At 29.2% G+C, this 15,532-nt stretch overlaps 1 protein-coding gene across 1 annotated transcript in view; it reads right to left on the bottom strand.

Annotated features, from left to right (window-relative positions):
* The window catches only part of LOC119667865 (probable G-protein coupled receptor B0563.6), a 22,523-nt gene extending 7,871 nt beyond the window's left edge, over window positions 1–14,652 (bottom strand). Inside the window, exons 1-2 of the mRNA XM_038077204.1 lie at window positions 14,347–14,652; window positions 11,992–12,145 (exon numbers count right to left, since the gene is read on the bottom strand). Of these exons, the coding sequence (XP_037933132.1) occupies window positions 11,992–12,145; window positions 14,347–14,535 (343 nt within the window). The 5' untranslated portion in view covers window positions 14,536–14,652. The remainder of the gene's footprint in view (window positions 1–11,991; window positions 12,146–14,346) is intronic.
* Between the last annotated feature and the right edge of the window lie 880 nt (window positions 14,653–15,532).

The raw sequence follows: 15,532 nt of genomic DNA, 5'->3' as shown, positions 1-15,532 counted from the left end.
ACCACTGTTAAACTGTAAAACTTTTCAGTAACTATGCAATTACCATAGTTTATTGTTACATAGATATATTTAAAGAAGGTAAAGTGCCGTACTTTGTCCGACCAATAATACTGCTTGTTTCGGCTCTGCAGGATAACTTTCTGTGATAGTATTTAAAATCGATTTCAAAATGTTAAGAATACAATATATGTGTGACATATATAGAATTTAAATACTAAATATAAAACAATTGAATTGCAGGAAAATATTGTAATAGCGGTTACATAAAGAACTGAATACAAGAACACATAACATGTTCAGGGAAGGTTTTGAACTAATAATACTTTTGAAGTAATACTTTGAAGTTTTTCTGCATTTTACGAAGATAACTTGAGATGCAGCTCTAAGAAACAATATTGAAAATATGAAAACGATCTGGACATTAGTCAGATGAATCAAAAGTTCAAAGAGTAGAGTGAAAAAATTATAATATTTAACCACCTAATAAAGTGAGCAACAATCATAGCCACTCGAACTATGATGCTATATGTAATAAGTTCGGGGAGGTTTATAAACTAGTAAGACTTTAGTGATAATACTTTAAAGTTCTTCTGCATTTTACGAAGATAAGTCCAAATATAGCTCTTGGAAACAATACTGAAAATATGAAAATGATCTTAACATCAGACAGATAAATCAAAAATCCAAAAAGTAGAATGAAAAATTGATAATATTTAATAAAGTTAGCAAACATCATAACGTCCCGAACTGTGATGCTGTGATGATTTTGACCTTATAACGTTAATTCATACTTTATTTTTATTGACAAAATAATAAAAAGGTGCCATTATCTTTTCTTAATTCTATTTTTCCAAACTTTTAGCAAAACAATAAATCATTTTATTTTGAAGAATACTTTCATGTTTACGAAAAATTTCGTAAAACTTTAGAAAAATATTTATGCTCTTATAGAAGCAAAACCTTTTCAATTGTTTTTCCATAAGAACATTTCTGTCCTCAGGTTATTTTTTTAGCTAAAATTTCATACAAAAATAACTCGTAAAAACAATGAAGCTCAAAAAAATATGAGAAAATAATATTAGAAAACGAAAATCAGAAAAAAAATCCCGCATTTTTAAAGTGCGACCTCAATTTTATGGTAAATTTTATTTTGATGAAAATAACAATTTTTCACTTAAGGTGGTCAAACAAAATGGCGCCAATAGCGAAAGCTCACAAAGTCAGCCATGCAAAATAAAAACCGTTTCCGTTGACGTTTAATAGAAATTTAACACCAACAAAATTTGCTAACAATCTGCGTTTAAATGTCACAGATTGCTGCCCCCGCTACTGCCACTGTTGCCGCTGTTGCCACTCTTGGCACTGCCATTGCTGCCACTGCCAGTTATGATGATATCCTTTGTGTTTGCATGGTGTTGCAATTGTCCTCAAATGTTGCAGTTTGACCCATTAACCCTTGAGTAGGAAAACATGCTACAAGCAAATATTAATTACACATGCAATGTCAAATCCGCTACAAGCAAAGGGCAAATTGTTGCATGTTGCACATGTGTATTGCGTGCATTGCTGCAGTTTTGCTACACTAAAAGGACTTCAAAGAACGTATCAAGTGGTGGTCGTAAGACAATCGATGAAAGCCATGAATGCCGTGTTTATATCTGTTGCATTGCCTATGACTTTAACTCCTTTAATGTTTTATTTATATTTTTACATGAATACGTATGTTATAAAATATTGAAATTTTTATTATAAATGCTTTTATATTCGAAGGTTGACATATTGACAATTAATAACATCTATAGTGCGTTAAGTGTAGGAAGTTGATTTTTACTGCTTGTCATACTCGTATGAGTGCCATTATAGCAATATTTTATGTTCACATATTAACTTCATGCGTATTGATATCTCGTTAATTACTCTAAATCTAAACTAGAAATCAAGCATTAATGTACAATTTATTAAGTGAAAGCACGTGCATGTCCTTCCCCAACTTCAATCGAATGAAATTATAATTACTTTTTAATGATGTTGGAGCTACTAAAACAGAGCAGTAATAAAAATATCATTTCGGGTAAAATAATTTGCTTCTGTCGAAGAGATATTTTATGTATGGTAGACTTTTATAGCAGCTTTGCTCATCACAGCTTAGCTGTGAGGACATCACATTCAAATTAACAGTTAGCAAAATAGTAAAGATTTGCAAAAAGCAACAAATGAGCACAACAAATCAAACGAAACAGTTTCCTTGAGTATTGTTTGCAACAGGCTCTGTGGTGCCAGGACTTAAACATGTTGTGCCGAGTGGAAATTTTTGTTGGTAAGCCAATAATATCTGTTCTTTGCTGGCATTTGAGTGTTGCTATTTGAGTGCTGCCATTCACAGGAGCACATACGCATGTGATGTTGTGATGTTGTGATGTTACCAATTGTTGTTGTCAGTGTCAGTTGTAATTACTTCTGTAATGGCAGAAATTTTTTATTTTGCCTGGCATTGCTGATAGCCCACTTTAGCTATGTGTCGTTGTTGGGAAAACATCGTTTTATGCATTCTGTTTTATTTCAGTCTTTACAACGCAAAGGAATGTCGCCAATAACGCAATAAATTAATTTATTGCAGGACTTTCACATGTTTGGTATCATTATTTTTATTTAATGGCAGTCATTTCTGGCTTTTGCGTTTACTACTTTTATACGATTTTTCAATAGTTTGATAAATTCGAAAAATTTTCCACTTCGCCACAAATCATTTAATTTGTATTGTAATATGTGACAGTAGAATTTTAAGCGCACCACAAAGAATTTTGCAGGATGTATGGGATACCATAAAATATAGAAATAATAGCCATAATTCTTAAATGAGAATTTGCTCTGCTTTCATTAATATAAATTTATGTTAAAAATTTAGAGGAATATTGTAATTGAAGAGTACGAAAATTATTTATATTGCAGAAAAATGTGTCATGAATGAGGATTGCATAAATTATTAGAAAATATTGAAAGTTGGAGTATTTATCCTTCCAAAAATTAAATTTAAATGGGATTTATTGATAGAGAGATTTCGAAATAGTGGCTATTAAGTAAAATTTTTACTGCCGTCATATCTAACGTTAAATTTATTTTTAATGAAATTTATTGAAATTATTTTGCAGCCGAATGGCATATGGATTGCAATTTCTGATGGCGTATAATTTCCATTTCCCGGCCAGAACTTTGTAACAACAGATTTAAGTAAATACAGCTATTATAAAGAACTTCTTCTACTACGGTACGATATATATAAATACAGCTTAATGTTTAACATATTGAGTTTTAAAGTTGAAAATTTTTATGTGGAAACTATCAAAAACAAGTACACCAGGGTAATTTTTGCCAACTTCTGAAATTATACTTATCAGAAAGAACATTCAGGGTAACATATAAAGATTTCGTAAATCAAAAGATTTGAAATATATTTTACAAGATGCTTCAAAAATTTTGATGGATTATTGCTTTTATCTTACTTATTGTGATAAGTGCCGAAGACTGCAGCTGTCAATTTCAAGCCGCTTGACAACAATTATATGCAAGCTAACTTAACCAAACTAAACATTATTAAGTTCATATCTATCATTTACTATGAATATTTACAATAATGTCAAAATTGTCCAATGGTTTCATATTGTCGTTGAAATCAAATGCCACCTTAACGTCTTGCTACTTTTTTTATTAATAACGTGCTTTGCATTTTTATGTCGATTATTACAAAATTAATAACTTCACCAATTTTAATGCCACATACAAAGGTATCTCTTAATATTGGCGTCTTTGTTCAATATTATAACGTATGTAGAAGTATATCCCTTAATCACCCTATATACACTTCTTGAAATATGCAGCATTTTATTTATATAACAGATAAATCTAGTTCATTTTTTTGTCTTTTTTTCTTGTAAATTATTTTAAGGGGCTTCGAATAAGTACCCAGGACTTATTTATCAAATATTACGGCGTATAAGATAAATTACTTAGGGTGATCTTTAGGAAAATAGGATGGTGGGTCTATCCTTCCGTTTCCGTATAGAAGAATTTGTCAAACTAGCAAGAGGTCTAGCGGATTAACTTTTATTAAATTCATTTTATTTAACAAATAATTTTTTGGTTGTTGTAAGGAAATAATTATTTGATTATTATGATTTTTGTGAACGATAGTTGCTCTGATTATGCAGACCTTTGCACAGTAATGATGATGATGTTATTCATAGATGCACCATAAACAATTTTTGGTTTCAGTTTTAATTTAAAAACATTTTTCAAAATATATTTTATTATATTTTTAACATAATTTCAAAAATTTAAATTTAAACGAAAAATTTAAACATCACAGAAAAATTTATTTCCGTACTTAAGTATATATGAATATTATCAATTGAAGAATTTTATACATTTCAGTAAGTAAAAGTCAGGCACTAATCAAAATTGTTTGCATAAATTTTTATTTAAAAATTAAATTTAAGACCATATCTGATGTTGTTGAAATGTGATTGAATTCTAATAACGAAATCTCTATACAAATTGTGGTTTAAATATTTATATATATCATTTTCTATGGCCTGCAGCAGTTCTGTGTTGACACTCAAATGCATTACCAACTGAAATATGTGTACCAACTAACTTTCAGAAGTTTATATACATATGGTTGCATATAATCTGATGCATCAGTTTTAGTCATGTGCACATCAAATCATTTAAAAGTTTTCAATATTTTTCCTAAAATTGCATCTAACTTTTTACAACTTTTGCAAACTTTATTTATTCCATTTTAACATTTTTTGCGCTACCATAAAGGATTCAACATTTATTTTGCTTTAAATTAAGCAAATAAAAATAAAGTTGAAATAATAAATTTCAGGATCTGCCATGACGAGAAAGTGAAATGTGATATCGTTTTTCAATTTCATTTATGCTTTTATTGTTTTTCCAGCCTATGAAACAACTATTTGCATATGCCACAATGTAAATAATCCTTGTAAACAATGTCCGTCCGTCATGAATTAAAAATGCTTTTTATGTGGTTCGCCATTGTCAATTAATAAAACACGTAAATATTTCTTAATTTGGAAAAATTTCCACATTTCATTTCAATAAATTGGATAATTAAATTCTGCCACCCCAAGCTATTGCAACATTATTAATGGAATGAATTGTTTTATTGAATTGTCCTGCTAGCACCATTTTAAGGATTCGGTCACACCCAGATTATTTTCCCACGCATTTAAGTCCAAAATCAATGTTTAAGAATTTTTATGCGCAATTTAAATTGAAACAAATTGTCGGAAAATATGAGTACTCATTCCCGCCTTTCACGGAAATGTTTTGAATTGCACGCTTACATTTTCTCTATCGTCTCTATTGTCTCTAGCAAAACGGAAGTTAAAACACCAAAACAAAAAAAACAACAAACAAATAAAAATACAAAATAAAATTATTAAAAGCTCGTAATACGCCACATTAAATGGTGCTTTAGTTGCGGTAGGCCATCAGAGTCAGGCGCAAATAAAATGTAGCAAAAGTGCTTAGGAGCTACTTTTGGTAGCTATTGACATGGAAGAACTTTCATAATGATGTCCTTATAACAGCACAATTAATTCCCTCTAAGTTTTGAAATCAAAAACTTAAATTTTTTAATAAGAATAAATAACTAAAAAAAATTAAAAAAATATTTTATAATATATTGCGGCCCTATTCCCCACTAGGGAAAACGGATACTAAAAAAAATATATTGAAAGAAGGAGAGTTTTGAAAATATTTCGGGTTATTTTACTCTAGTGGAATTTTTCAATTAAATATTTTCTTACGAGTCCTAAACAAGTTTTCAAATCACTCCTTTAAAAAGTCTCTATATACGCTTTCGATTAGGACCTCTTTTAGACACATTAAACTTTTCCTCAGAAAAGACAGGTGTTTTTGTTAAGACGATTTATACTTTCATATTGTCTTACATTAAGGTTAAAATTATTTTTGAAGTTCTTTTTTATTTCAAACTTCAAATCACATTTTCCCAAAATTCACACAAGTGTCCCGTCCTTGTCATAAGAAGAGAGCCATCTTTGAGCCCTCAAGATGAAATTACAAGATCTTTTATTTGTACTTAATTCTTTTTAAATGCAACAAAAATGTTTACCAAACATATGTATTACATATTTTAAATACCTCTTGCTTAGCAATCTTTGACATTCTGATTACCTAGATATGAATCGTATGGGTTTCAGGTTACGTTGGAATTTACGGTATGGAAGGCTCGTACTGGTACCATTTGATTGTCAGAAAAGAAGTAGTCTTGTTACTGGTATGCCCAAAAAGACGTTCTGTTACTTAGTAGTGAGTATTTCCTTTTCACCCACTCAGTATGAAGAGGAGAAACAGACTAGGATACACTGTAACAATTTACCAGAACTATTACAGTTAAAATCGCTTACAGGGAATTTAAACATTAATCGATTTGAGGATTTAGTTGCAAATAAGAACAATTTCGAAAATAATACTACAGCACTTCAAGAGTTTTCAGGTTAAATTATCACCTTATACAACTGTTAATTCTCTGCAATAGAAACTTGTAGGTTTTGTTAGAAGAAAAATGATAAAGGTTTAATGGTATTAATAGTAAACTTGATATGTATCGCATATTAGAAGAAAACATATGTTTCTGTAAAAGTGGCTCAAAAATATAAATTGCCGAGGAATTGTTTACAGAGAAATGCGCTGACTTCATGAAGCGGACACAATAGATCTCTGTGTTGCAGTGCAAAACCTTAAGTTTAATAATGATAATATTTACCAATAAAAAATATTATATAATAATATATAAGTATATTTTTTCATAATTAGGTATTAAATATAAACAAAAAAGTTTATTACCCAACACTGAAATGAATAGCTTCACATATTTTAAATACTTGTATATTTACGAAAGTTATAATATATTAAAAAATATTTGTAATATTGTATTTGATGGGGAAAATCAAGTCTGAGGATTATCAAACTTGAGTCTTGGTTAAAATTATATTGTAAAATGTATCAATAAATACTCACGTTACTAATATAACTCAAACCAGTAAGAAAATAAAATTTATATCTTAGCGTTTTTAAATAAAATTCAAAACTGATTTGAACAGAAAACTATATGTTAAACTCACATATATATTTCAAAAAATATCATTAAGAAGTATAGGTATCACATTCCAATCGGAGAACTGCATCAACTAATTAAACTCATGTAATTACCTATGCCCAACTTAGAGTGCAGCACCATAAACCTAATGTTTTTTATCTGCGGCTTATTTAAGTAAGTAGCATTAGTAGAATTATAAAATTTTAAATACCAGTTTAAGTAGATTTTGGCTAAATATTAAATTAAATTATTGCGAAATGCAAATGAGTTTTTTCGCTTTTGTTTCCTAAAAGATCCCATAAATATTTTATGCAATTATTTAATTTATTTTAACGTAGAGTCACATAATCTGACATTTTAAGGATTTCTTTACCGTTTCTAAAAAAAAATTCATTTAATTTTGCATTATAATTTTGCGAAATTTTACGAAAAAAGGATACAAAAAGGATACATAATTAAAATTTTATTTGAAATGTGCAGCAGGAGCTTAGAAGCATTTCATGGTAGTCCTTTAATGAGCTTCGAAATGTTTTAAAAGTTTTGTATTATGTGAGTTTATATAGATTAATGATATGCTGAAGAGGATATGCATATATTTCAAATGAATATATTAATGTATGTATGTTGATGGGATTTGAAAATGTGAAATAAGTTTGGTTTTTTCAATTTTTGTGATTTTATCATAATGCAATCTTATTCATTTGATAATTCTCACGAAGGAAGTCTTGTTGAAAATGCTTTATGTTTGAAGTTAAAAAAAAACGAAAAAGTTATAATGAAATACTTTATGGCTAATTATGAAAATTAATAAGTTTTTTTAATTATTCAAACAAGATAGTTATTTGGAGCTCTGGTTTTGTGTATTTTTACCAATGTAATTCTATACTTATGCTGGAAATCGATAATACTTCAATATTACTTAATATATCTCAATCTCAATAACATTCCAATATATATCTCAATAATAAGAGGCAACCAGTTGTATTGCTCCTCCCATTTTTGATAAGTTTAACTTGTGGAGGTCCAAAATAAAATGATGAAGCAATGTATATTTCAGCTTAAATAGCTTTGGGAATTCAAATATTAAACTTCTTATGTTTCACTTCGTGATTACTAGAATGCGATGTTAGTCGGAAGCCTTTTATAGTATGATAGCTGGGATCGTCTCAGCGCGTTCCTAAGAGGTGCTTTTAGTGGGTTCAAGTCTCACACTATGTGTGTCTCAATAGTGCTTTCAACCTTGTCGTACTATTGATAGCAGTATGAATTAGTTGTAAATATCGCAACCACAATGGCAACCTATTGTATTGGTTCGAACATTGTATCGTAAACGTATCTGGCAATCAAATATATATTCTCTATATTAAGGAAAAAATTTGAAATCTTTATAATGATAAGTGGGTAATTGGCAATACATGAAACAGCTGAATGGTCACCCAAAACTTTAATTAATTAAAATATTTAAAAATTTTTGTTATTGCAATTCAGTATTGTACGAAGCCTTGCTAAAAAATATAATAGTTTCTGTTTAGTAAAATAAATAGTCACATCTATATCATTATAATTTTTAAATTTTTTTTATGTTAGTATAGATTTGTTTAAATCTATAAACTATATGTATATAGTTATTAGTAACTATAACTAGCTATACTATGTTTTTCCCTTCAGTATTAGACTGTTATATATCCATTATTGAGTAGTTTAATATAAGTATAAAAATGATTAATTTTATAAAAATTATAGTATTATTATAATGTTGAGGCTAATTGAGTCAGTGCACTTGAGCACTTCTACTTTTTATTCACTGCGAGGTTTCTTCATAACTCCTCTCTACGCCTTCACTGGATTATTTTTTATCACTTCATCATACTAAGCAATAACTGATCTCTGATCTGCATATCTCCCCTTGAAGCTTGTAACCATTCTGAAATTCGATAACGCGGTGTTGATATTAGCTATAATATTCTCTTAATTTTGTTTATTTAATTAAAAGTTAAATAAAGTAGGCACACTTTTAAAATGCATTCTTTTTACTTAGAAGGAATATTAAGCAACGCTAGTCTACCATACATTGTGTTCGAGCTATATCAGTTGATGACTTCATTAAACTTCAATGCCTTATCTTTTAATTGAATTTGATTTATCGAGGCTTTTAATCTATTTTAATGGTTTTACAAGTTTTGAATTTATTTTATATCAAATAATGTTTGAGTATATTTCATTTCCAGACATATTAATACCTACACAGGAGTAAGACATTTTTGGAAGGATTTTAATACTTCAATTACTTATCATCCAAGTATCAACTTGCTTTTTGATTAAGTATTTAATAAAGTAAATTGTTGGTATAAAGTCAGTTATAAAAAAAAACATGTCTTTTAATTTTGGTGAAAATACTTGCAAACATATTTTTTCCCCAAAGTAAAATTTCCTAATCAACTTACTTGACAAATCTGGCAATCTTTTGTTAAGCACTGATCATTAAAACTTATTGTTTACTAATAAATTTATTTTATGGCTTTTATTTTCAAATAAACATTTTGATCAAATTTTCCACCCAATTTTGCTTCAAAGCCGTAAGAACAATAAAATTATGTGAAAAACTCCAAATGCTCATGTGAGCCACAAGTAAAGGGTCTGAAATTGCCTTTCAACTGCAGAAAAGTTCAAAATATCTTTTCTTTATATTGCATACTTAATATTTTGTGTTTATTTTTATACTTTCAATAAAAACATTGGAAAATTTTGAACAAATATAAAATGATTTGCAAATTCGATTTGAATTTTTTGAAAAGAAATTAATGCCTGCAAGGGGGAAAACACTCGTAAATCATAAAACAAAATTCGACTAGTAAAAGTTATTTGGAAAATCATTTTGACGCGTCGGAAAAAATTGACACTTTGTGTTAATGAAATTTGCTGATAAGTGAGCACGAAACAAAAATAAAAGAGGGAATATACAACAACAACAACAAACAATTCAAAAGAAAATTGGTAATGTATGACGGAAAAAAAGGTAGCCAATAGGAGGAAATGGTGTCAATGACATAGCAAATAAAACGCTCTTCATGGCACCCGTATCCGAATGCGGGTACAAAAAGTCATTTGTGTTTTTATCTTCGATGGTTTTTCATATTCATTGTTGTCATTTTTTCATTACTAGATATCCCGAGTTGTGTGAATGAAACATTTTGATTACGAATATTGGCAATAATTAAAGTCACCATATAAAAATCATCGCATTAATTGAAGCCACTAAATGCGGTCAAGTAATTGTAATTGTGCCACAAGCAACATGTGCTGTAATGAAATAATTATATTGCAATAAAATTGATAATAGTTTTAAATTTAATTTACATAAAAAAATCTCTAGTAATTGCTCTTTTATTAAGAATTCAGTCAGTCCCGCAGAGAGAAGTTTACTTTGATAACATGATGATAATGACGGATAACAGATAATATGATGGATGAACGAAACTTTTATTCAAGACTTAATCATATTATGCATTAATATTCTTGTGAATACATAAATTTTTGAATTTCAGATGTAATAAGATAAGATGAATCCAAGGCATTCAAGTTCGGAGGTATGGCTTCCGCCTTAATATAAAGTATTAGTAAGAAAAAAGCTTCCGAACCTGCCGTAATCCGGTCGTTGTTAACTATTATTTTCCATAGTATACCGATGGATGGGAACAGATACACCGCTGAAAACTCGGTCGTCATTAAGGCTCATTCGTAAAAAACGGGGATCGTCGCCAAGAGAAGGCTGAGGTTGACGTTTGCGCATGCATTTATATTATATAGACATTTGTAATTGTACACAAGTGACAGACGACCTTCTTCATTTGACTGTGTACTGTGATTTTAGATCACTAGTGAAACTTTGAGCTGCTCCCAAAAAAGTATTTTAGGAACTCGTAAATGAAACGTCTTGCACAACTCATTTTTCAATGTATATTAGTTGAGTTTTAATAAAATTAAAAACAATCAGATATAGATATGACTAAAAATCGAATTTCAATTAACACGGTTGTAGTGGCAATAGTAAGGAAATTTTTATATATAAATAAAATTCTTTAACCAAGCAAATTCTTGGGCTGTTCAATTTCCTTCAATATATGTTTACCGGTACTCAAGACACCGACGCATCTGTTGCGTCTATGTCCAGACTTGTCGAGAACCAGGCTTACGTTTTCGGGTGCCTCACTCTTTTATATACACAGCAGTAGTTCTAAGATTAGTTTTGATTTACACTTGTATCTAAAGGAGTTTGGTTAATTCCCATGTGTTCAATCTTCTACCTAAATTTCCAAGAAATGTGTCATCAAAATAGTTTTTTTTGTCTAATTGAGGAGGAGTTAATCCTCACTTCAGTTCACCTACGTAAATTCTTGGGTTGATCACATAGCAGTTTGGATATAGCCAAATATTCGTCAGCAGTGATCTTCAGAAAATGAATTGGTTTAATTGTCCGCTTATAGGTAAGCCATGTCACCTTTGAATTATGAACTCATGTGTTAATACAGAAGTTCAATGCAAACTTATTTAGTATAATTCGAACTTGGAGTTCGTATTATCTTTGTTATTCATAATTAAGTATTGTACTTGTTATGCTTATCATTAAAACTAACACATAAATATTTTTTTTTATAAAATAAATAGATTTAAATAGATATATTCAGCTACATACAATCTAACTTAAATTTTTTGAAAAAATTTACTTTTAAACTTTGTTAAAATTTATTTAAGCAAAAATTTTTTTAAATTTATTTACCAAAAAACAGCACAAAAAAATTTTTTATTCCGATTTAATATATATATTTTATATACAAATTACTTACCTCTCATGTAAATGTAGGCCGTGCCCCGCATATTCCTGCGTGTAAGTACAATCAGATTTAGCACATTGCCAATGATGCCGAGCGCGCAGATAATAGGCAAAATAATGCCATATGAGTATTCACGTAACGCTTCTGTACGTGGGTCCTCCACACTCTATAAAAATAAAAATAAATATAAAAATAAAATATACAGCAAAAGTAGAAGTAAAAAAAGTCAAATAAAATATTCAGTTAAGTACAGAAAACGTCAATGCTTTCCTTTATTTTTGACTAAAATGTAGATAAAGTGTATTAGATACAGCACAACCTAGAAACAAAAGTAGCAGGAAAGTCGTACTCATTTTTAAACAAATACTACCAAAAAGGTTTCTTCTAGGCCATGCACGTTGCGGGCCCACCTTCTGAGAATTTTGACTGCAAAACAAATGAATAAATGAATCCTGTCAATGTCGTTGTTGGCAGTCAGACAGGCTGTGGCTTACATAGAGAAAATCAATTTTTCTGAAGATTTTCCACTGTGAAAAGTGACACAGTTACACATTCCTTGCAATGGATGCTGCTCATTTCGACTGCTATTAAATTTCAGTGAAAATTTAATAAAATCAAAATAATTTCAAAAATCTGTCTGTGTTCATTTTGAGTTGTTAAACTTTAAATGTTGTCCTAATAAATTTGCATTTTATTGATTCTTGTGTCGTGGATTTGGAATTTAAATACCGTCAATAGAATTAATTTAAGTGTGCTGAAGAAGTTGAAGTCAAAAGTGTGCACATATTGACTTTTACTGACACTTTTCGCAGACTCTCGGAGTAAGTAACTTCAGATGAAAAATTTTAAAGGATACTTAAAATGATTAACTTATTATTGTTACGAAAGCAATCAGCTTATTTTATTTAAAGTTATTTAAAATTTATGAAAATTGAATCTTTTCTAAATATTAGATAAGATAAAAAGATATTAGCTTAAATGCAAATAAATTAATATAAATATAATCTAGTCAAGGTGTAAAGAGGGGTTTTGAAAATACCTCGAGTTAAAAAAGAGTATAAAAGATTTCTGAGATACTTTTAAGCGCAGATTTAAAATGCAATCAATTTTGCATAAAAAACTTGGGCTACTAAAGGCATCAAGGTGACGTTTGGATTAAGTCTAGTCAAAAATCACTAGTTCTTCTATTAGATATTTATTTTCTAGGTGTCGGCTTAAGTTTGGAAAGAATGATTCCGGTAATACAAACAGACATTGGATTAAGTCTTGTCAAAAATTACTAGATATTCTATTACATACGAAGACACATTTATATAAATACATACATATTGGAAGAAAAATTTCTGGTAATAGAGAGAGACCTTTAGAAATACGTAATGCTTTAATTAAAGTGAAAACAATCGAATAAGCTATCAGGGTATTTGGTCTTTAGAAATCACAATGATCTAATGTTATCTATTTGTTTAAACTACAGTAATATGGAAATACTATTATCCATTCGAAGTTATTTTAATCTGACACCGACAAAACAAAGGCAAATAAAATCTTAAAGTACGCTGCTGTGGAATAATTGCCTCTCGGATCACTCAGTTATTTTGTAGAACTTGTGTAGGGGTTTACAAGATATACATCACTCTTTTCTGAAACTAAACCTTGTTAGTGAACTGTTTTTCCTGTAGCTGCGCAGCTCTCGATAATGGATAGACGAAATTCTTTGCCAAACGTGACTTTAGCTCTATTACAGACGTGTCCAGTGCTTAAATTAAAAATATTTTGCGCTTTATAAAAGTGTCATTATTATTCTAAAAGATATGTTAAACAGTTAAAACCACATTTCAAACAGTGCTATCGCAATGCTCACGTAGGTACATTAGGTGGCCTTAAGCAGTTATGGCTACATTTGAAACAATGGTATCAAAATTTACCTATATGCTTTAAATGAGCCGTCCGCCAGACCTACTGTCATATTAACCTAATCTAACCTACCCTTGTGGAAAGCGCAAGGACATCTGTAAATAATTTTTTCATATTAATTTTATACACTTATGAAGGTTAATTGTTTTAAACCTAGGATATTGTATAATATATATACTCATATATTGATATCAGACAATAATTGGTATATTATTGGTACATTGATAAGAAAAAATAATCATATAAAATTGAATGAAAGTTAATCATATCGTTTTAATAAATCCTTAAAACTTAAGTTCTAAAGTAAACCTTAATCACAAAGAATGCCTTTAACATCAATTTTTTTGACTAGTTGAAAAAAAATGAAAACCTGAACATCAAAATTGCTTCAAGAAGTTTTAAAATAATTTCGAAGTTTCCTTACATTATACCGTAGAGTATACAAGCACTTACCTCATTTGCGATGAAAAAGTCATCACGTAAATTATCACCGCTGTTCCCAAAATTTCCATCCAAAGTTGGTGTTGCGCTTATTCCATCCGCATTACCGTTACGACCGCCAGACGTTGCCGTTAAATTAGCACCCCAAATTATTGAACACAAAGCGGGGTCTTCTTCCGTGTTGTAAAGTCTTGTTATCATAGTTTTTATGTAAATAATTTCCGAATATATTTAACGAATTTTTTTGTCTACTAATTTGAATTACAAATTCCGTGCTTTCAACGTCACAGGAGGAACACGCATTGTTTTTAAACGAAATTAACTTTCAAAATTTCGAAACTTACTTTTGACGAAATGAAAACGTAACTAAAATTACTAAGGTTTGGTATAAATGAAAAAAAAAATATAAGTAAATAAAATATATATAAATAAAATATAAAATAAAAAATAGAAGATTCAAATGAAGGAAGGAAAAATAAACTAAAAATTAGAAGTTACTTTTTGTTTTTATAGTGAATTTTTATTCCCGGAAAAGTATATATTTGACTGCAATTAAGCGTCTTTGCAATTGGAGCTTTGCATTTTTAAATCCTTTGTAGGATATGTTATAGATTGAGCAAATTTTCATATTTAAATTTATACAAGATTTGGGTTTATTGCATATATTATTATTTAGTAGGTGTTGCATTACTTTTGGATGTTTATAATATTCATACAAATATTTTCTGTTATTATGCAATGCATAATTACTTAAGTGTCTTTCTCTCATTTTATGCGTAGATAAATATGATAGTTCTTGTAATTTGTTGTAATTTCCCAGTGCTAAAAATAAAGAAATATACATATTAAATTTCAAAATTAAAAACATAATTTATTTGCTTAATATTAATTATGTTTCCACTGATACATAACATTCAAAATTAGCATAATAATTCTTAAAGCTATAATTAAAACTGTAATTAAAACATTATACCATATAATACTAATACTTAGTTAACAGTTTAAACTTTACTCCAACCTTATCGTAAAAATTAACACTTTAAACAAAACAACAACAACTTCCACTACAACACGTTGTACATTAACATCACATCAGCAAATTTCTCAATTAAGATTAAGATGTTGATAAGCCTGTGAGATATAAATGTATGCAGTCGAAAGTCTTTAAATTCCCCTACACCACTTCACAAGGCGAGCA

Source organism: Teleopsis dalmanni, chromosome 1 (genome assembly GCF_002237135.1).
Source record: "Teleopsis dalmanni isolate 2A chromosome 1, ASM223713v2, whole genome shotgun sequence".
Taxonomy (NCBI): Eukaryota; Metazoa; Arthropoda; class Insecta; order Diptera; family Diopsidae; genus Teleopsis; species Teleopsis dalmanni.
This window is presented reverse-complemented; position numbering and strand designations above follow the sequence as displayed.